Here is a 23,789-nt window from a genome sequence, read left to right on the forward strand (position 1 = left end):
AGTTTACGAGATTTGCAATAATAACAAAAAATTTAAAACTGCTATATCTTCCGTTCTAATAAACGGATTGAGGTCTACTTTTTTTTAAAATGTCGAGGAAAATGAGAGGAATAAATCTCTTTCAGAACATTTTTTTATAATTTTACAACTAAAAAAATTATTAAATAATAATTGAATAACTTTCGCGCGACTAACTAAAATTCAATCACTTAAACGCTAAAATGATCTTACCTGTGTTTTCTTTAATGTTCCAAAGGATTTTTATTGTAAATGTAAGTTTAACTTAAGAAATTTTATTAATTTATTAGTATAAACAATTGAGATTTCTGCTAGTTGACGTGCAGACGACATTGCGCACGCAGCATTCTCAAGGCCTTTCTCCAATAGGATCCTAAACTCTTGCGTTGCGTATGCATTGCGTCGGTTGCTATTGGCAACCAATGCTAAAATCAACGCGTCAGTCACGCAACGCAAAAGTTTAGGTTCCTATTGGAGAAAGGCCTTCACATAGCCAATTTAGTCCACGAATCACGTCAGTTGGCTATGTGAGAATGCTGCGTGCGCAATGTCGTCTGCACGTCAACTAGCAGAAATCTCAATTGTTTATACTAATAAATTAATAAAATTTCTTAAGTTAAACTTACATTTACAATAAAAATCCTTTGGAACATTAAAGAAAACACAGGTAAGATCATTTTAGCGTTTAAGTGATTGAATTTTAGTTAGTCGCGCGAAAGTTATTCAATTATTATTTAATAATTTTTTTAGTTGTAAAATTATAAAAAAATGTTCTGAAAGAGATTTATTCCTCTCATTTTCCTCGACATTTTAAAAAAAAGTAGACCTCAATCCGTTTATTAGAACGGAAGATATAGCAGTTTTAAATTTTTTGTTATTATTGCAAATCTCGTAAACTAACAAATATTTTAGGCTGAAATTTACGTTAAAGATTAGTCTTACTATATATAACAAAATTCCAAAGTTTCATTGCAATCGGTTAACCTACTCCGAAAAAGTCAAAATCTCACTTGGAATCGCACTAATCGATTTATTTTAATATAAGGTTATGTAGTATGTATGCACGTCAGATTTTACATAATAATTGTCCTTTCTTTTCACATGTTTATCTTATATTATTTACAATAATATATAATGCTTAGAGAGAATTATTTAATAGGATGTTAATAATCCTGTGTAATTTCGTGCGGGGTTTTTTTTATTTCTATGTAAAGTCATCCCGATAAGAAATTGCTTTTTGACAGCTTTAGAATTTGATAAGCATGATAAACAACACTTCCAAATAAACAAAGTTTTATGAAGAGGGATCAGTCCAAATTATTTTGAAACATGTTGTTTTTTAATACTTAATATAATATTGAATGTAACTAACAAATTTTTGATTTTCAACAATCACTGACACATAAATTTATGTACAAATTTTTTACAAAAATGAATGTCTGTCTGAATTGCTAAAGTCTTTTTTATGAATTTCAGCCAATTTATAAAATTTTTTTATTATCTATAGTACATGATATATTTCGTTTTGTAAATAAAAAAAAGACGCATGTACATCTTACTTGAAAATGAGATTCTTTTAAATTTATAAAATTTACGAATAATGCGAGATTTCATTACAAATAAAAGAAAAAGAAAATTGTAACTCTTAAGAGAAGTTACTTAACAAAAGAATTAGAATTATTATGACATATAATTACATGTGAATACTTTTTTAGACATTTTATTTCTAAATTAATACAATAAATAACTATCAATTCCAAAAAAAATTATTTTATATGATATGACCAATCCACCTCAAAATAACGATATTTTCTACTCAAAATAAAAGCAAAAACTTTATTTAATTGCGGACATCATAAAATCTTACATAAAATTTATGAATTGAAATATCAACTTATTTACTTTTATCTATAAATATAACTAAAAAGACAATGTTACACGATTTTGGACAAATTTTCGAATCTGCGAACGTGCGAACGACCGAACACCCGAACCACCTCGCGGTTTTTCTCGTCAAAAACATGGAAACAGCGAAATCACAAACGGTTCTTTAGTTTTCGAGGCTAAAATGAATCGAGCATAAACTTGGTTTTGTGGTGGCGCGTAGAAACTTCCGTAGTCGAACGTACATTATGCCGAATTTACAAACGCCGAAGAATGAAAAGCGCTAATAAAGCCCTAAGCACAACTGAGTCGGTTGCGCTAGTCGGGTACGGTATATGGGGCTCCTAACCTCAAAATGTATGCAAAAGTTACATTTACCGCAACCGACTCAGTTGTGCTTAGGGCTTAAGGCAGTCCAAGAAAGATTGAAACTTTCAAATGAAAGTTTCAATCTTTCAATGAAACGTTTCACGACTCACAACCCATTGTGGAACCAGCCTTAGGAACCTATTGGAGAAAGGCCTTAACGCGTGCCCATTCTGGACTTAGCTTTAAAGCGCACTGTAAAAAGTCGAAAAAAAAATTTTCCAGCGACGGCAATTTTCCTTTTAAAATCTCTAGTAATAATACTACTTTTAATGTGGGATTAATGGGTGGGTTAATGTTAATTGGTATTTACAAATCCGCGGTAAATTTCCTTTCTTTGACGGTAAATTTGTTTCTTTTAAAGAGGGTAATAATCGTTCCCACATTCAATGAGGTAAAATGATTAATGATGGCGAAATTACAGCAGATGGGAAAATTCCATTACCGAAACGTAACCTTACCATGTTGAAAATGTCAAGTATCCAGTAGATGGGAATTTTTCTTTTACGAAACCAAGGAATATTGACACTTTTAATATGTTACAATCACTTGTTTATATAAAAGTGACATATTAAAAGTGGGAAATAATCGTTCCCTCTTTCAAACAGGAAAAATTCCTTTAATACTTTTTACAGTGCGGTTCCAGAATAGGTGCAAAAGTCAAGTGCAAGTACAAGTCCAAATGCAAATCCCATGAGTGCAAGAGAGATAGATAGGCTACCTACCTATCTTTTTCGCACTTATGGGATTTGCATTTGGACTTGTACTTGGCTTTTGTACCTATTCTGGAACCGCCTTTAGACGAATAGTATTCGTCGAATACACGTTCTGCCTGCTCTCGGAGCGGTGTCGTCAAGTCGAATACGCTACACTATTTGCTCCGAGGCAGAGTTGCCAATCCGAATACATGCTCCTGAGTTAAAGCCCCTCGTATTTTAAAATTTTTTACTTTCGAAATTCGTTAGAAAAAAAATTGTTTTTTTTTTTGAAACTGCAAACTGAGATGAACCCTCATATGGTAAAGTGAATTCTTTAACAGAAAATGTTTAATTTCTATAAATCTCCATAACCCACAGTCAGAAATTTATCAGTTGTAGTTTTTCCAGTTAGATATTACCATACGATGGTAGAGAAGAGTAAGTTAAATGACTAGTGGAGATTTTCTCCAAGAGATAGTAGCGTCAATTCAATAAACGCCGGCTGTAGACAGGAGTGACTGTTGCTTAGCAACATACATACTATACACTCGTGAATTTTGTGAGCAGCATGCTAAGCAACCGAACATAACGCACGGCCTGACGTCCCCGAAGTAGAATTAATATACAACGGCATGTCCAAGAATATCCTCCCCTACAGATATGTATACTAACTCTGGCACTGTCAAGCAACACACACGTCGAGCGACGTAGTATGTAGTTGGGTCGATTCAATCCCGCTAGTAAAAACCGAGAAGTCACTCAAACAAGTTAACCACTCTCGACCTTCAAAGCATGCTACAAGGCATACGCTAAACGCTTTCAGTTTCATATGTGATCAGCTTGAGTAACTGTCGCTCTTTCGCGCGGTGCACTCTTTCAAATCTATATAGAATGCGAATAGCGACCCTCAATTATTATTCTCTTATTCTCATATAAGTCTTATTTCTTCAAATGTTTATACTTGGCCAAAATTACCAAGGTCCGTTCGAAGAGACCGGTTTGATTGGTGATATGTGATTCCTTTATATTCCGCCATGTATCAAAATCCTTGAACCGTGAAAATTATCCGTGCATGTTGCGAGTGCGGTAACTATATCGGACAATCACGCCGATTGCCAATCGGTTTAACATGGACGAAGAAGAAATCGACGGAATCAAGTCTCCAATCAAGAGACTCGGTTCAACACGGAAGCTCCTTGTTTTTAACAGTAAGTTTATTGCAACTTGAAAGTTTTACACTCTTTTTTAAAAAAAGAACTAATAACTACCATAAAGCAAAATTCAACTATAATAGTCCCATCGAGAAAGGAACTTTCGATTTTTTTTTCTCAATAACAAAAAGGTATTCTCATCGGCTCAAGTTCCTTTGTTAATATTTTTGTGCACTTGAAGATTCAAAACAAGAATCGCGGCAAAAGTTCTTTAAAAAAAAGTTAAATCGCGATTTTTCGAGAAAAATACACTATTTCGTATTTAAAAAATTTCTATTTCAGGTTATGTTTCAAAAGTTTTTGAAAGTACAAAAAAGTTTTTTTATTTTGGTAAAATGTGTTTATTCTTTTTACCATAGAATTAGCATATGTTTTTTAATTGAGAAGAAGGTATTTTTCGTTCTAATGTAAAAATCGAGTAAAAATTCATTGGATTTAAATTAATATATTTAAATCCAATAAATTTTGTACTCGTTTTTATTCTATATTTCTTACAATTTTTTAATTCATGATTAAAGAAAAAACATTAAATTTCATTCCGTATTTATGGATTAGTTCTTCATTAATTCGTATGTAATTTAGATTTTTAATTTCAGATATTTTCATTCATTTCAATTAATAGCACAGGCACACAAAAAAACGGATTGAAAAGTATTTAAAAAATTTCTATCAAATTGTATCAAAAACTAGTATTCGTTTTGATAGACTTTCTATCCAAAAATATTGATAGGATTTTATACAATCTGCATAAAATTGCGGATTCAAAAAACGGATTGAAAAGTATTGAAATTTTTTTCTATCAAATTCAATCAAATTTTTTAAGCAGGGTAGTGTATTTCCATGTATTTTTTTCCGCTGAATCCGAATTCAAAGTCAGAATTGTCCGATTGGCTCAAAATTTTAAGCTAAACTCAAAAAACTGCTCAAAAAATAATTTTTGTTGCATCTCAAAAATAAATTCATGTTACATGACATAGAATCTGTTTTACTCATTTTTTATGTGTATGAAATTGAATATAAATTTCATACTCATTTTGATATTAGCTTTTTTTTAAAGGAGGTAAATTTAAAATCTAGATTCGAACTAAATAGGAAAATGATATCAGTGTAATAGAATAAGGTTTCGACCAAAAAATTCTCTTTTACATTTGCATTTTTTGAATATTTTTTGAGTGTTGCTTAAAATTTTGAGCTAATCTAACAATTCTGACTTCGAATTCGGATTCAGCGGGAAAAAATACATAGGAAAATACTATTGTAGTGTCTTGGACAAAAAATGTTCCTTTTTTTTATTTTAATTCTTTTTTTTGAGCAGTTTTTTGAGTTTATCTCAAAATTTTGAGCCAATCGGACAAATTTGACTTCGAATTCGGATTCAGCGGGAAAAAATACATGGGAATATACTATTGTAGTGACATAAAATTTTTTTTTTGAATTTTGATTTTAATTAGTTTTTTTGAGTTGTTTTTTGAGAATAACTCAAAAACAAGAGCCAATCTGATTATTCTGACTTCAAATTCGGATTCAGGAGCAAAAAATACATGGGAATATACTAGTGTAGTGTCTTGGATAAAATAAAAAAAAATTTTATACGAAGCTGAAGTACGCAACGTTTATATAAACGATTTTTAAAGAAATAATTTTTTAAAATAAAAAATTCTATAATTTTTTGCCTAAAAATTATTTTTTTATAATTTGTTGATTAATAAAAACTACAAGAAATATTTTTTAGACAAAAAATTATAGAATTTTTCATTTTAAAAAATTATTTCTTTAAAAATCGTTTATATAAACGTTGCGTACTTCAGCTTCGTAATTTTATCATCTTTTTATGTTTATCACGGCCAAAATTGTAATTGGAAATTACTAAACTTTTTTGTAGAAAAATGAGCCAAAAATTTTGAACGTTCAAATAAACGAAATTTTTTTTTGCAACTCCTTTAAGTTCGCATTTTATTACAAAATATTGTTTTAAATATCTAAAAAGAAGTTATTTAATTTAATAATTGTTTAATTTACTGTTTTATTTTACATTGACATTATAATTTTTAATAATTTATAGATTAAAAAAAATATTTTGTTCATTTGAACGTTCAGAACTTTTGGCTCATGTATAGAAAATAAAAAATTAGTACGATGAAGACTCCCATATGAGCAGAAACGTCTGGCAATTTTTCAAAAAAAAGAAAAAGGTTCTTTACTTGATCCTCATGTCGCAATCTAATAGTAAACCAACTATTTAATAATTAAATATTATTATATTTTAATGCAAGGTGTTTATTTATAATTTACATACATAATAATGATCAATGAAATTTATAATCGTTAAAAAATTATTTATTTAAATAGTATACAGACTAACAATAAAAGAAAATATAAATAATATATATATGTATGATAATTGTTCCTATCATATCAGATTTGGTTTCTATAATTATTTTTATAGATATGTTTCTGCAAAGAGCTAGGTTAAAAATATTAAAATCAAATTTGTTTCCTGTAATTTAAAACAGGAAACAATTCATTATATTTTACGTTTATATAATTCGTAAACATCGGTTTTGGCCGGTCAGACTTTTATACCCTCGAAAATAATTTATTTAAGAGTCGCAGTTATATAAATTAATCTGTGGAAGATTTAACGTTCAATTATAAAGAAATAAAAATCTTTTATCATTATATCTATATATATATATATTAAAGCATCTTCAATTTTTTACAATTAAAAAATATGTGAAGAATTTTATTTCACAAAAATTACATTCAAGTATGGATACTTCGATATATATCATCAGACTTCATTCTTATACAAATCTTTTTTAATTTTTGCAAGACATTCCTATGATAGTTTAAATTAACATTGAAAATATCTAACATTTTATTATTATGTGTTTAAATAAAAATATGGAAAATGTATAACAGAAAATTGACTACAATTAAAACAATACGTAAACTTTCATGGTATTGTATATGGGAAACAATACCCGGAATACATTGATTTAATAAACAAATGAAAAAACTCAGAGAAAAAAAAGTAAACAAGTTAACAAATACGTAACATTTATGCGATTATTATTTATATGCTTCACTTGAAAATGTGTTCGTATTTTATGCTGTTGATACATATTTTTTTTTTCTTTAATAAACTCCATTGCATCAACCTTTATAGAACGCCTGTCACTTCCGTTGCTTTTTTTTAAAATGATTTAAATACATTAATTTTACAGTAAAATTTTTTTAAACTTGTGACCTATTTAACATTATTTATAAAAAATTTCGAAAGTAATGTGATAAAATTATTATCTTCAATTATTGTTATTGACTTATTTAATTTACTGTATTCAATTAATTGCTTAATCATCTTGACAAAAGTTTTGGATTGACGTTCAATCAGGTTTTAATCCTGTATTATTAATAAATCAAAAAAAAGTTTTTTTGAAACTTGATGTATTTCTCGAAAACTAAACTGAAAAAAAATTTATTTGAATTAAATAAATTGTATTTGAACCAATAATTGCTGCATTTGAAACAAATGCCGCATTTAATTGACTCAAATAATAACACAAGCCTGCAAAAAAACAAAATTTTCGTTGTCAGAGATCGAGAAGTGATTTCCCGTAAGTTTTTGGTGTGCTGAATCCAAATCTGTCAACGAAAACCTCCCACCACTTCAGAATTTTGATAAAAGTTGGGGTAAAAGTCCCAAAAATCACGTAATCAATCGGGGCTCTTCTGGCACAACAGAGGATATTATGGTACAAGCTAGGTTTTATTTTGTAAAATATTAATTTCGAAATATTAAAATTTGACACCTAGCTGTAATTGTTGTGTGACAATTTGACAACAAAGTAACAGTAATGTTATTAGTAAATTCAGTTTTAGAAATGAGAAAAAAAATTTAAAAGGACAAAAAAATTTTATTGGAATTTGGGAAGTGCTGTGAACATCTATATGGGAAAATCTCTGGAACTTTTAACTATTATGTCCCTCGCGTATATTTTGTTAATTCCAATGAAATTTTACCTGGTTTTTGTTGGAAAAATCAATACTTGATACGAGCAATCATTTCCAACAGGTTTCACATTAATTTATTAAATAAATAAATAATTATTTAATTTTCAATGCACGATTTTCAACAATTTCTACTTGTCCCTAACCATACTTTGTGGTGCTTTAAACGATAAAACTTTATTATTAAAAAAAATTACCAGTTCTAAGATACGTCATTTTAAAGTTAATTAAACGATGAACACATTTTCGCAAGAAAATTAACATTTTGTAAATTGTAAAAAAAGTTATAAGCTTTTAAAAGTTGTCCCTCACTTTTAACCTTTTTGACTGCAATCCTCTTATTTAGCATTTTTCTTTGATAAGACAATTGGCACACCAAAATAACTTATGAGAAATTAAAGTTCAAGTCATTAGAATTATTTTGAGACATATTAAATTGATGTGCCTCGTGTCTTAAAAAAATTATTGTAATTTTAATAACAGAAAACACGTGTGTACAAAATGAGAATTTTATTTTAAATAAATGTTGAAATTATTAACCAAATTTTATCATTTTTAAAAAATTGTAACTTCACAGTAATTTCCTTTCCATTGTTTTTCATTCCAAAATCAACCACCTGTTGAATACTTTTCTGTTTTAGGTTAACAATAATTTGCAATTTTAAATAATTAATAACTTTTTTAAGACAAAAAATTTTATCTGTCCACTTATATAATTTGAAATCTTCGTACTTGAAGTTTATGTTGACAGAGTTTCAATACTGTGCTCGAAAAAAAGAATTTTTTTTTCCTTTATTGAAAAGTTAAAAGTTCCAGAGATATGCCCATATACCAATAATAAAATTCACGAAAGTTAGTATCAAAAATATTTAAAATACATATTCAAAATTTAGTTATAACAATATACACTCGATGGGCTAACTTTTTATTATAGGTATTTTAGGAGAAAAGTGTCTAAAACTGAATATCCAGTATTTGTAAGGATTATTCTGATACAACCTGTACAACATTCAAAATAATTATTATAAGAAAATTCATTTCCTAAGAAGTAAAAAAAAACTCCTGTGCTTCGATTATATACACGATTGACTTACTTTGTATCAGAAAATTAAAAATAAGTCAATTATAATTTTACAAAAAGTACAACATAACCACAGAAAGTGACATTATTAATTTTACATTTCAAGTTAATTTCAAAACTGTTTGATTTCAAATAGGCTAAAAAAACAATAATGGACCTTACTAAAATATTTGATTAGCCTAAAATTTGTTAATTTTAAATTTCTTTAAATTATCATTCCTAATTTTAAAAAAATTCAGATGTGCATCAATTTAACGAAACAATTTCAAAATCCAAAAGTCTTATATAGCTCAAAATTTGCCGTTTTTTAATCGCTAATTAGTTGTGGAAACAAAATTTTGTCGCTTATTTTTTGTTATATAAGATGTTTCGCATATTTGTAAAACGGCTGGCATGTTTGAAAGTCTCTAAAATTAAGTTGTAGGGAATCATTTTCCGATGAAAATAAGCTATACTACATAGAACTTGAATCATTTTTAAACAATTCTATAGAATGGCTATAGCCATGTGTCCAATGACAAAAATCTCCCTGCGAAATTAAAGCAAAAAATACTTTTTAAACCAGAAAAACCTTCTATCTTAAAAGATTTCGTATCAGCAGTAATTAAATAATATATTTAAATTGCCATGACAAAATCCGCAACATCTAAAATAGTCGTAACAAGTCCAACGACAAAATTTTCATATGAAATTAAAGTCGGAAAACAATTTTTTAACCGGGAAAACCATTTGTCTTGTTGAATTTCCTCTCAGCAGTATATAAATATTTATTTAAACAATTTAAATTGCCACGACAAAATCCAAAACATCACAAATAATCGACTGTACAACAAAATTTTTTTTATTAAAAAGTATTAAAAATTACGGTTCGGATCTTTTATACCAAACTTTTTTTTCTTACTTGAGAAGGTTCAAAGAAGTTATTTTAATCCAATAAAAGATCGATTTTTTGTAACTTAAAGGAATTTTTAGTATATAGGATTAACGGAAATTTTTGACTAACACCTCCGGCGAGTATTGTGCGATAAATTTGTAACCCTTAGTCTCCATCATGTTCTGTCTTGGCTCTTTACATTGACAATGTCGACACTTTTCACTTTTTTTCAACTTTGAGGGAAACTCTTTTAAAGGTGAATACTCCCACTTTACTAAAGACGATGTGTCATTGGAAAATAATTAATTTTTTTTTTATTCTTTTATACTAATTTTATTCCATTTAATGCCCAATTGTAATATCGATAACAATTTTTATTGGCAATTTGTTTTGAGCTGATATCGAATCTTAGATATGTTTCACAACAATCTAGGACACTCGTTATATTCGTACTATAGGCAAAAACTCTCGACAGAATTTTCTATGGCATATCTATAGAGCTGCACAATACTTTCTTATCAGAATATATACTTTTTTTTTCCTTTCTTTAGTACAATATTATTTTGCAACTTTCTTTTGAAATCTTTCAAAGTACAAATTTACCAATAAAGCAGCCATTTTGTTGTTTGTTTTGCTTTGCATTTGAAAAACGCACAGAAAATATTATATACTTGAATGAAAATTTAGAAAATTTCTATTGTTTCTTGATGTTCAAAATTTTTCGAAATAAAAGAAAATAAATTCTATAAATAATAAATCTTATTTGTATTATCTACACTTGATGTCTTGGGTGTTATGCTGAACGTCATGGTTAAGAGTTTGATAATTTCTCATTACAATTTCATTCACGTTCTTGTACGTGACCCTTTAGATTTGAGCAGGCTATTGTTACCAGATGTATAACATATATGTGTTGGAAAGGCCAAATCCATGGGACTATCTCATCTCAAGCGGTAAGCCGATCGATTTTCTTGCGATGCTAGATACGGATTCTGTTTCCATGTATAGGGCATCAATTGTCATATATAAAATGGAAATAACATTCACAGTATCGAAATTTTTAATCTCAAATTTACATTTAGCCGAATTTTTTTCTTTCTTTTATAACAAAATGTTTATTCAATTGAATTTTGATTTAGCAAAATTTCCATTTAATTGAATTTTCATTTCTGCTTAACCGAATTTATAAATTGATACAATTTCTATATTTTATACCGATTCTTGATTAGAATCATCATAAAAAAGTCCTTAAAATTTGAAAATGAAAAATGTAAATTTTGGAAAAGTTCAATTTTTAATGTTTCCAGAAACATTCTATCTAAATTTTTCAAGTGTTAGAAAAATATTATTTGAGTAATGAAGTACTAAAGCAAGAGTTCTCATTCTTTATTGTAAAAACTCCGACTTTACCACCTGGGAGGCAGCCCCTTTGGAAAAATCTCATATTACTTTTATGCATAAGGCTCCACATGGTATGATAACTATAGTGTTAAAAGAACACATTTCCGCTTCTGCAGCCCGCTTTCTGGCTTCAGTAGACGTCTAACTAATGAGATTTCATGTATATGATAGAGCTAAAGCCAAAAGTTTGTCCGGAAATTCCGCGCCGGAAATAACTCCTCTCCCGTCGTTACGATAACTTTTTTAGCAACTGACGTCTGCAATAACGACTTACCGTTCTCTGAAGTCGAACATGTGTTTTGACTTTTGTCAATTATTAATTCAATAGAGTTCTTCAACACGAATATAAATTAGTTGACGCAAAAAAAAAGTCTCCTTTGTAACCCATATAACGGCAATTTGCAGAATACACAAATATGTGACGCTTCATGAGAAAAGGGATACCTTAAAGGCAAAAAAAAAACTTTAGGTTATTTTTAGTGATAGCTTTTGCTTGATTAAATGTTCATTTTTAATTATGTTAAATCAAAATCAGTCTCTATTGAATATTTTGGATCTATAGAAGACATAAACATCAAATGCACGGAGAAACGAAGTTAAAAACTTAAGATCTTTTCTGCACAGTGAAGAAAGAAGAGTTAAATTTACAAAAGTAGACCAGTAAATAACCGGCATTACTATTATTTCTGAGATTAAGAATTGTTACCAGAATTGTTTTGCAGTTTCAATTAATCTTTAACCAATGGCAACTTTTAATAGTTCAAAGTTTATATTTACGCATTTTTGTTCATTTATGTAATAATATATCATTGTGCAACAGAATTTCAATTTTTTTTTTTTATTTCTAGGATCGCATATTGTAATTCTTACAGGACTTTTGACGCTGAACACGAATCCGAACTTAAAATTGCTCCATCACTCTAGGTTATCGAGAAATTTGACCTTCAAAATTGAAAAAAAAAATTTTTAAGTAATTTTTGATTTTTTATAACGGTACAAAATTGTTTTTGAAGTTTTCGTGATATGCATCTGAAATTTTTTTTGAAATTTCCGTTTGAAAAAATTGATAGGTTTCGTTGAAACTTTTCTCTCGGAGGTTTCCAGGGTCAGTAACACAGGTCGTACAAGGTTTTTTATTTTAGATATCAGAGTGATTTCCAATGTATTTTTGTATGCTGAACACGATTTCGGGTTTCAAAATTGCGTATCACGTTAGGATTTTGAAAAAAATAGGGATAAATACCCCAAAAAAAAATGTTTTTGAGGGTTTTCAGTATTTTCTTCTTCTTAACCTGACGAACTAGAGACTTAAATTAAATTTTGAATAGTATACTTTAAGACACTTATAGTCAAGATAAAAAAATGTCAAATTTGGAAAAAATGTGGATAAAAACCCCAAAAATCTTTTTTGCCTTTACCCACATTTTTTCCAAATTTTTAATTTTTTCTAATCTTGCATATATGGGTCTTAAAGTGTACTATTAAGCTTTAATTTAAGCTCACCATATAGAATTATCTATTAAGTCGGGTTAAAGAGAAAAAAATACTGAAAAACCTCAAAAACATGTTTTTTGGGGTATTTATCCCTACTTTTTTCAAAATCCTGACGTGATACACAATTTTGGAATCCGTTATCGCGTGTTCAGCATACAAAAATACATTGAGAACCACTATGATATTTAAAAAAAAAAACCTTGTAGACCTTCGTTACCGACCCTGGAATTTCCAGGCCGAAATTCGGGTAAAAGTAATATCTAAAAAAACGTGGAAAAAAATGAGTAAAATTCATTAAAAAATTTCATACAAAAAAATGTTTCAAAACGACACACGAATTACAATCGAAATTTAGTGCGAAATTTGCACGAAAAGCTTATGAATCATATTCACCAGCACCGAAAAAACGAAGTTGTAAATTTATGAATTTGGCGTCTTTTTAAGAATTTTTTTAATTTTTATTCTCACAGTTAGTATATAATAAATATTAAATGAGAATAATATTCTTAAAAGAAGAATTTTTCTTAAAAAAATTATTTCACATTATATTCTACAACTGTAAGAATAAAATAAATGGTAAATATTCTTAAATAGGTGCCAAGAAGTTATTCTTAAAATTTAGAGTTTTATTTCTTTCGGTGTTGAAATAGGGTCCGACTACTGCAGTTAGTATGATTTTTCATTAAATTGTTAATATTTAATTAAATGTTAAATATATTATTAAATATTAAAATTATTATTTTAAAACAAGAATTAAATAAGATCGTATATCCTTAAGTGTTCGACTACTCTCGCTTTCACCCTATATATTTTTATATTCTAATAATTTAAAATAATTGTTTTTAAACGAAAAACGATAGTATTAAATTACATACTTTTATGTTTAAGTCAAAATTTCTCAACTGTATCCACCCCCTTAAAAAAAATGTTTCATCAACGAGTCGATACTTGCCTGAATTATAGTCCTACTGGGTTTTTATACAACAATCAAAACGATTTATCCAAATAGCGACGGGTTGTCAAGATACAGGGGCTCGAAAATTGGACTCCCATGCGCTACTTCTTAACTTCTTGTTAACATAATTTTTATACAACTTATCCAATCAAACTTTTATTATATGGCTTTAAAAATGTTTTATTCCTCTACTTTAAGAATATAAAACAGATATTTAAAAAAAATCGTTTTTTCTTCAAATATAAGAAAAATGAATTAAATTTCTTCCCTTGAGACTTTTTAAAATTCTTTGTTTTTATCTCAAAGAAATTGTATTTTTTATGTATTTCAAAAATTAACAGAAAATGGGATTTGCACATTCACACGAAAAAAAAGTAGAATTTTTACCCCAAAATCGGTATAAAAATTACCTGCAACAAATTTTATCCTAGTTGAGGGCGCCACCGTCTATGTGAATTAGCATTGGTGAAAATTACCCGCAACAAAATTTACCCAGCGTTTTTTCTGTGTTTTCATTGTTAAATTTAACAATATGAAGTTTATGAAGTAAAAAACATCAAAATTTGACTTTGAAAATGTGTATACATATTTCATTTCTGTGTGATTTTAAAGTAAATATAAAAAATGCTATTTTTTGAAATAAAAATAACAAAATTCTATAAGAAACTTAAGATTTAGAGGCAGTACAGGATGAGATTCTAAATTTCGAGCCCCTGTATATCTTGATAACTCATCGCTATTGGGTCAAATCGTTATGCTTGTTGAATGTAGGACTATAATTATTTAAGAAAAGAAATATTGTTGAGGTGGATGCAGTTGAGAAATTTTGCCCCATTAATAATTTAAAGAAAAATTCTAAATATTTCCGTTTTAAGACAGAATAAGTATATCAAATTCTAAACTCCAGACCTAGAATCGACTTTAAGGCGCAAAAAAAGTCGTTTTAGTCTATTTACATTAAAAAAAAGTCGATTTTTTTATTTTAATTAAATTTAATTAGTTGTTAATAAGTATTTTACTTTAAATAATTACTATATATATATACTTTTTTTTTATTTGCACGAATTAACAAGCCCACGGTAAAAACCATTAAAGGGCGCACTACAGATAGAAAATTACAATGTAAAACAAAAAAAATGAAAACGTGTTCTTAACGAACTAAAAAATTATAATTTCCAAAAGAAAAAAAAGAAAATTGTAGATCTAAGAAATAAATAGATCTACACTAAGTATATCGGTATCGTAGATATAAATATTATGTAATGTTACGGTATATATAAAACTTAGATTCGTGAAATACAAAAATTAAGTAACCATAATATAAAATAATATAAAGAAAAACTAATAAGGAAAACATTGTGTTGTGTTAAATTTCTCGATCTATCTGGTCGAATTAAAAATTTTCAAAAACAATGCGAAAAATCAGTTTTTCGGACAAAAAAGATAAAATTTACACTGTAAAAATTTTTTTGGTTAAAAAACGTATTTCCGAATTTTTGAAAAAGTGACATAAAAAAATTATGTAGATATTTTTGGAAATCCTTGTGTCTGATTTTAGATATTGATGACTGCAATAAGCCTACATTTCAGGACAATCCATCAAAGCGTGTTGGAGATAATTTGTACACAAGATTTTGTGACATACACACACATACATCCAGACATTTGTTTAAAACTTCAAATATATGCATTCTAGATACAAATAAGACCATATAACCCATTTTTAAAAAATCGAAAATCGTCACGAGTACATACAAAGCTTTTTTGGGAGGAGAGGAAGCAATAATTGAATTCAAGTGATTTTAAATTGAAATTTTTGGTGATTTCTGTTGATGAAGAATTTATTAGAAATCACAGACAAAAATTGAATTTAAAAAGTTTTTAATTTAAAAATGCTTTCAGAAAAACTGATTTTTCGAAGAATTTGATAAAGAACATTAAAAATAATTGAATTTCGAAAGAGTTATAATTAAATTTATTAAATTTCAAAAAGTTTTTAGATGGAAAATTTTAAAAGGTTTTAAATCGAGTTTTAAATTAAAATTTTGGTAATTTTATTTGATTTTTAAAAAATTTTAAACAATTGTTAAATAATTGAAAATTGAAAAATAATTTAAGATAGGTAATTGAATTTTAAAAAATTTCATTAAAATCATTAAAAATAATCAATTTAGAGAAAAATTTGTTAAATAATTAAAATAAATGAGATCTGAATTCTATATATACTAAAAAAGACGTATTTTGTTTAAAAATGTGAAAAAAGTCGCATCTTATTAAAATAAGTTGAAAAAAGTCGTATAATCCAAAGTCTGAAACTCTCAACAAAATATTTAAATACGTACCTACATAATTTATAAAAACCCTTAAAGCACTGCATTAATATATTTATTATTAGATCGCCTATTTAAAAGAATTGCTAAAAATATCGAATAACTCACTAAATTTCAAGCCGTGAAGTAAAATTACATACACAAATGCGTCATAAATGTAACAGTATCGCATATTATACGTATACCTTTAATTAAATATTCTTATAGAGAATTTATAATTATACTTAAGCCTGCACAATAAGTGCCATAAGAAAAAAAATTTTCTTGAAACAAAGAAATTTTTCTCTAAACTAATGAAAAAAATTTTTTTTTTTTCCAATAAAAAATCATGTTTTTTAAATTAAAAAATATTTTATTCCTCTAATTTCTCATGATATAGAGCGGGATAATTTTAACTTCGTTTTCAAAACACTAAAGTAAATTTGAAACGAGTGCAAGGGGTTGCATTCATGTGGTGTGTAAGTAACGAAATTATCCAATTCGTTACATTAGAGAGGAGCCACCGCAATTTCGACAAGTGTTAATGTAACAAGTGTCCAACTAACAGGAAGGGTTTTCGATTTTTTTTTCATGCTCTCGTAGTTACTAACTCATATTCCCCTCTGTGAAGGAAAAAAGGACAAGGGATTAAAGTCAAAGAAAGATTTATTGCAGGACATTTGACCCAGTCTCATCTCACTCCTGAAGGCATAGACCCGTTAAGTGCCGAATTGAGGAGAATCCTACGTTACGGCACGTTCGTGACCTGACTCGAATAACAAACATGGCAAATTCACCTCAAAGTCGATGAAAACGTGACTATTCTTTAAAGCATAAATTTTCCAAGGGACAATAGAGAAAGAGAGAGAGAGAAGAACGCAGGGTTCATTAAATGACTGAATAAACATAAATTGGAATCAGAGAGCAACAGTCCCCCAGTGTATACGTTCCTGTCTGCGCTTCCTCCCCCTTTTCTTTCTTCCTCAGTGGAACGGTATATCCTCTTCTCTATTCCACTCTGTACGCTCTACGAGAGGACTGCATGCCTCGGTCATCGGTCAGTTTCAAGCGTTCTGGCTCATAGCATTGTGTGTATACTTTTGTAGTTTTCGTTTACGTTTCTCGTAAGGAAGAGAAAGAGTGAGAGAGCATGGCATTGGCCTTACGGAAGAGTGTGAGAGTAAATTCAGTGGGTGGAGATGCTTGAAGAAGGCAGAAAGGAAGCGAGAGCAGTTTGCGAGAACGGGATAGAAAATTTGGTTGCCTGGCGACCAGCCAGCCATCTAGTTCGATCCCAGGCAACCGAGCAGCCACCCTTTGCAAGGAGCAGAAACAGTTGTCGTTAGAACTGTCAGAAGAGTGGTTATTTTCTTTCTCAATTCGAAAATAGAAATTTTTATTTAGTCTCTCGACGAATTTAACAAGAATGGAGTACTTTCAATTCATTGTGTGTTCTATAATGTTCGTCTTGTAAAACTTTTCTCCCAGTGGTATTTTGAAAAAACCTTGACAGTGATTAGGATGAGAGAGAGATCAAGATGATGATGATGAACGAAAGACAGAGTATTTAGAGACGCTATTTCAAAGTGAATCCAATAATTGAATAATGCAATGGGAGCAACAACTTCAGTGAGCTGAAAAATGTCTGAATGCAGTAGACCATCGGATGCACCCATTTTCCTGGCCTGTTGATATGTAACGTGCGCGCGAAATTTTCATCTATTCGCGAATAGTTGAGAAGAAATCCGGTTTTCTCTTGCAGCATCCGCTTGTTAAATGTGTTCTCTTTGTTGTGCTTCTCTTAGAGATTAAAACGCAATCATGTTCCAGTGTATTATCCAGCAAAGGAATGGCTGGATTCATCCGGCTAGTCCTGATACCAAGGACGTCTTTCCAGGTATAGCTTATCAACCAACAGTATAGATATACCTCTATCATTGCAAATGTCAGACAGAAATTATTATTATTTTGTCGGCAAAATTTAACTTGCGAGCATGATAATAGTAATAGATTACACATAAAAGTTTTCGAAAAATTCTTCTGTTATAGAAATAACAACTAATTGTTTTGATTTGTCGCGATAGAACATATAATGTTAAAATTGCTCCTATTCCTTTTTTTTTAAAGAAAACTGACTTAATTTTTAAAAAGCTTATATTCTGTAAATATGTATAAGGTTTTATTTAAAAATTTATACCTAAAAATCTTATTCTATCAAAAGCTGTTGTAATAATTTTCGACAGGTTTTTGGATAAGAACTGTTCCTAATCCGATTATTTTGGATTTAGAATAAATGTTATAATTCTTACATCCAAGTCTAAATTAAAAATGCAAAAAACAATTTTGTGCCTAATTAAAATTTTTAATCAAGTTTAAATTGAAAAACATCTCTACACCAAGTTTGAAATTCATTACAATGAGTTTTTAATTGATCCTTAAATTTTTTAATCCACTATTTTGAATTTGAAATTTACAATTTGTTTTATAACGGAAAAATCTTAATTATCGAAATCTTATAAACATTTCTATACAAAATTTTAATCAAGACGATTACAACTATTGAATTTTTAATTTTTTTCACCAAAAACAATTTTCTTATTGTGACGACATATATGTTGACAAAATTTTCATTTCATTTTACCAAATTAAAATAAAAAAGATAAATTAAGCTTGGATTCTATACAGAAAAAACTGTAAACTGAAATTAAGAATATATTCGTGGCGCATATTTAAGAATATTTTATACTTAAACTAAGTATATATTATTCTTAAAATAAGAATATATACTTAATTTATATATATATAAAATATTCTTAAATATGCGCCACGAATATATTCTTAATTTCAGTTTACGGCTTTTTCTGTGTACTTCGCAAATTTTATGACAAGATGGTTTTATTTGTTTTAGAACTTAGAACTTTAAATTTCAAAACATTTTTCTAAAATATAAAAAATGATTAGAAAATTAGGGAAAATAGATTTAGAAATTTATTTTTAGAAAAATTGTATTAGGAACGTGTATATTTTCGGAAGTATATTTATTAAAAAAAATTCTAAAATTAGAAAAATGAAATTAGGAAATCGGCAGGGAATCGCAAAATTTCTTTGTGAAAATTTCCTGCGACAAAGTTTTGATTATATTATAAAAAATTTATTTCCAAAGTTTGAAATTTATCTGCTGATAATCAAATAATCTATTGGGAACGAGGGGCTGTTCACTCTCGAATATGTAATCTCTTGATTCTGAATATATTGTATTTTAATTGGAGATTACCGACGATTATTGAAAAGGACGTTCGAATTTGTCGAATACTATGCGAATCCAAACGAATCTCGTCGATTCCAGTAAAATTCTAAATCATGCAGTAAGAATTGTTGCGAGTCACGAATGGTTACGGAGACATACGAGCGAATTCGGCGGCGAATTATACAATTAATCTATTTTTCTTGCAATCTTACTCTTGCAAGTAATTACTTCAAATAAAATGAAAGCACTATTTCCCTTAATTTCAAAATAGGAATTACAAAAATGACTAGCAATCCTTAAAAATCTTTAATGAATTCTCAAATATTGTTCAATTGGATTTTCAGTGAACAGCCCCTCGATTGGGAAAATAGCATAAAACAGTATTTTCTAACTAAATAATCTTAAAGCACAACAAACTTTTTACCATGTGGTGTGACTAACTCTCTACAGCCTCTGATAGGCCAACGTGACATCTTGGCTGCTGTTACAATCTACAATCTGATAAATTCTTTGTTTCCCAACGGATTCCTTTCAAACTTTCGGTAGAAACTTCTTTAAAAAGAAAAGGCAAAAATTTTATTTTTAGAATACAGTCTTTACACAGTAGGTATAAAGTTCCTTTCTTAACTTTTAAATCTAAAAATTTAATAACTCTCATATATTGAGTATCCAAATATTAATTTTAATAGTATTAGGCCAATGTATCAAAACATTATAGATACAATTTATCTTCTGTCTATATGATAATTAAAATTATTTTATTTTCTGATATTTTTGACTATTTTTGATGAAAACATCCAACGCTTATTTTGAGTTAATATTTTGATGAGACTGGGTCTACTAGACCCATGGTGTTAAGGGTTAAGAAATGATTGTTAAATTTTAGATTGTATCGTCTCCTATTGAGAGATCATAAGTTTTATTAAAGTACAACTTCTAATGGTTCAAAATGTTAAAAAATTAAATTGCTTACACTTTCACTGAAACACTTTCATATAGTCTAAATTGTACTAAAAATTTCTTTAATTAGCATTAATTTGAACACAATAATTCAAGAATGTAATTTTCACAAGAAAAAAACCTGTAACTTTAAAAAACTATAATTTCTTATACTTTAAGATAGCTGTACTAGTCCATTTAACTTTTGATAGAATGATCTTATTCTATACGTAAAAATACATCATATCAAATTTTATATCACTTTAGGTCAAACTGTCTAAACCCTAATAGAAAATAAGTTATATTTTCTTAGATATACATGGTGATTTTTATGTTACGGACCCCATAAAAAATTTTTTTTTCGTTTTTTAAACAAAAAAAGTGGAATTAAAAAATTTTTTAGTGAGTACGAAATATAAAAATCACCCTGTATAATACATTTGTTGTATACGTACTATATAAATGCATTGCATTAAGTTTATTATCAGAACTAAGCAATGATGTCAGAGATTCAGCTAATTTGGACAGAAAACCATTTTCCTCTACATTTGACGCGGAGTCCCTTGGCAGCAGTACAGTAAAATAATTTGGCAGCTCTTGCACAATTTTCAGTAAAACATTTTTTTCTCTTGGTTTAAATTTCGTAAACACCTATAGCACAAATTACTTTTTTGAGAGATGACTTTGATCAGAATAAACTGTTGAAAGTATATATGTATATATAATTTCAGAGAACTATATATGGTTAAGAATTTTGTTTATTTTGAAAAAGGATTTTAAAATTCGAGAAAGATTCCTTATTGGTTGCCATTACATAAAAATTTTAAGACTTCGGGCATGTAATAAAACCCCTAATTTTTATTACATTTGACTCTATTATTATTTTTAAATTTAATTATCATTTTACGACTTTGACTGGACCCATACTGTTTTCCTTTATGTTTCAAAATATTTTATTTAGTTATTTATGTAAAGAAACTAAACATTTTTTCTAAAAATGAAAGAATTGTTGAATAAAAAAAAAAGAAGACAACTAGAATTATTTCCGTACACCTAAAGGAAGCCATGTTTGCACGTATATATTTTAATACTATTCAATGTAGTGACACACATCAACATAGGCTTAAACGTAGCCTATATAGAAAAGTACTTGTTTTTATCTTTTGAAGAGAAAACATGAGTTACAAACAATCGATATAGAAACAATACTTATAAATAACCAATATATTGATATATACAAATAATTAGTAGGAATAAGTAAAATTTTTTATTGTCACTAGAAAATATATAATATTTGTGTCCTAAATTTTATATATATTTTGTTTCTTTATTTACTTTTATTTTTTTATTTATGTTTTTATATTTTATCATTCTCATTCATTTTTTTTGTATTTTGAAAAATTAATAAACGTATGAGAAAAGTATTTTACTAAATAAATATATGATAAAAATGATATAATTTTATTTTAAAAAAACTGGTTATTGCGTTTTGTTCAGAAAAATATATATTACTTGAAAAATAGGTTTTACATTTATATATTTTTGCATACAATTTTGTTACATGGAAATATTAACACCAACCATTTTTGATAGATAATAAACCAGGATGTCTAACGATCAGGAAAGTCAGGGAAATGTCAGAGAATTTCAGAAAATTTCATTCAAAGTCAGGGAAATTTCTGTAAATTTCTACAAAAATTAAAATTTTTTGGAAATTAAAAAATTTTTTTATCTAAAAAAACTTGAATGGTTTTTATTACCATTTGTTACTACCATTAGAAATTAATTTATTGTTAAATATGTCAGTAACCATATTTTTGTCCAAAAAAAGCAGAAATAATAAAAATAAATAAATAAATAATATTAACCTTATTAAAAAGTCAGGGAAAAGTCAGAGAATTTTTTTCTCAATCCTTGTTAGACACCTCGAAAACTTAAAGCTCTTACAATTAAAACATGGTTTTTCTAAAGGTATTAATTTGGCTTGCAACGTTTTGATACTCACACAGAAAAAAGTTGGACTCATATATTTGTTGCATCTCAAAATGAGTTCATGTTAAATGACATAGAACGTGGCGCCATCTGCCTGTCTCATTTTTGATGCGTATAAAATTGAGTACAAATTTTGTACTCAATTTGAGATTAGATTTTTTCTGTGCATAAGTGGTGCACAACTTGATTCGCATTATTTAGATAATTCAGGCCTCGGATTATACGACTTTTTTTTCGAAATTACGAATTTGGATGTTTTACTGTAAATTGTAGATACATAGTAATTTACATTCCGAACTCTTGTGACTGCATGTTATTTATTGATTGATTGTGGTTTCAATACAATCATTTGGATTAAAAAAATAATTTTAAATATTAAAAAATTTGCGAATTGTAAACTCACCTTTAATATGTTGTGACAACCATCAACATTTTTTTTTATTTTAGGTATCAAAAAATGATCCCAATTTTCGTATATATATATATATATAATTTCCAAAAATGATCCAAATAATGCGGATCAAATTAATAACACCTATGTGTATCAAAATGTTGCACATCGATAATTTGATCCAAAAGGATCAAATTAATATACCTTTAGGAAAACTACAGGCAGAAAAGTGTCCGTACTGAGGACTTTGTGCAAATTAGTTTGTTTACAAAAAGCGAATGAATCAAAACAATTCGATATTGTAAATATATAAAGGTTGTTTGGAGTAAATGTAAACATTAAAAATGTTTGCAATTAATTTAGAATTTCGCAAGTACGCGATCAAAAATTTAACGTTACATCATACCTACAAGCGAGGTTCTGAGTATTACATTGTTTTTCGTTTGTCAGTTGGCAGTAACATATTCCAAGTTATCTCTTAATGCATAAAAAGTTGAAAATCAAAGAGAAACTCTGTTAGTATTTATTTTTTTGTATATTTGCATATAAACTAGTGAAATGTCATTTTTACAATTTTCTTTGTAAACTAGAAGAAAAATTGAGTTTCATTTTTGCCTTTTGCTATTTTCGTTGCTTTCGTTGCGCTTACATTATTAAATTATTATACCCCCAAAAAATTATTTAAATTATTATTATTATTTATTTAAATATCAGAAAAAATAATATTTCACGAAAAAAAATTGTTGGTCCAATTTTTAAAGTTTAAATTGCAAAGTACTCTCTTATTTTTAGAATACATGAATTGACAAATCAAGTTTTTTTGTCAATTCTCATTTTATGAAATTCAATAGCAAATTTTTAAAAAAATTAATTAATTTTTTCTATCGTTGCATTTTCTGCGACGCATGAATAGGTTCT

At 28.0% G+C, this 23,789-nt stretch overlaps 1 protein-coding gene across 2 annotated transcripts in view; it reads left to right on the plus strand.

Annotated features, from left to right (window-relative positions):
- Positions 1–3,562: 3,562 nt before the first annotated feature.
- LOC127287571 (SLIT-ROBO Rho GTPase-activating protein 1-like) overlaps positions 3,563–23,789 on the plus strand; it is a 55,902-nt gene continuing 35,675 nt past the window's right edge. Inside the window, exon 1 of one of the 2 annotated variants that reach the window (XM_051314574.1) lies at positions 3,563–4,174. In XM_051314574.1, the coding sequence (XP_051170531.1) occupies positions 4,096–4,174 (79 nt within the window). In that variant the 5' untranslated portion in view covers positions 3,563–4,095. Of the gene's footprint in view, positions 4,175–17,231; positions 18,200–23,789 lie in introns of those variants that run through there. The other variant, XM_051314575.1, reaches the window with a different exon arrangement.

Source organism: Leptopilina boulardi, unplaced genomic scaffold (genome assembly GCF_019393585.1).
Source record: "Leptopilina boulardi isolate dan_hultmark-lab unplaced genomic scaffold, ZJU_Lbou_2.1 LbouV2_371, whole genome shotgun sequence".
Classification (NCBI taxonomy): domain Eukaryota; kingdom Metazoa; phylum Arthropoda; class Insecta; order Hymenoptera; family Figitidae; genus Leptopilina; species Leptopilina boulardi.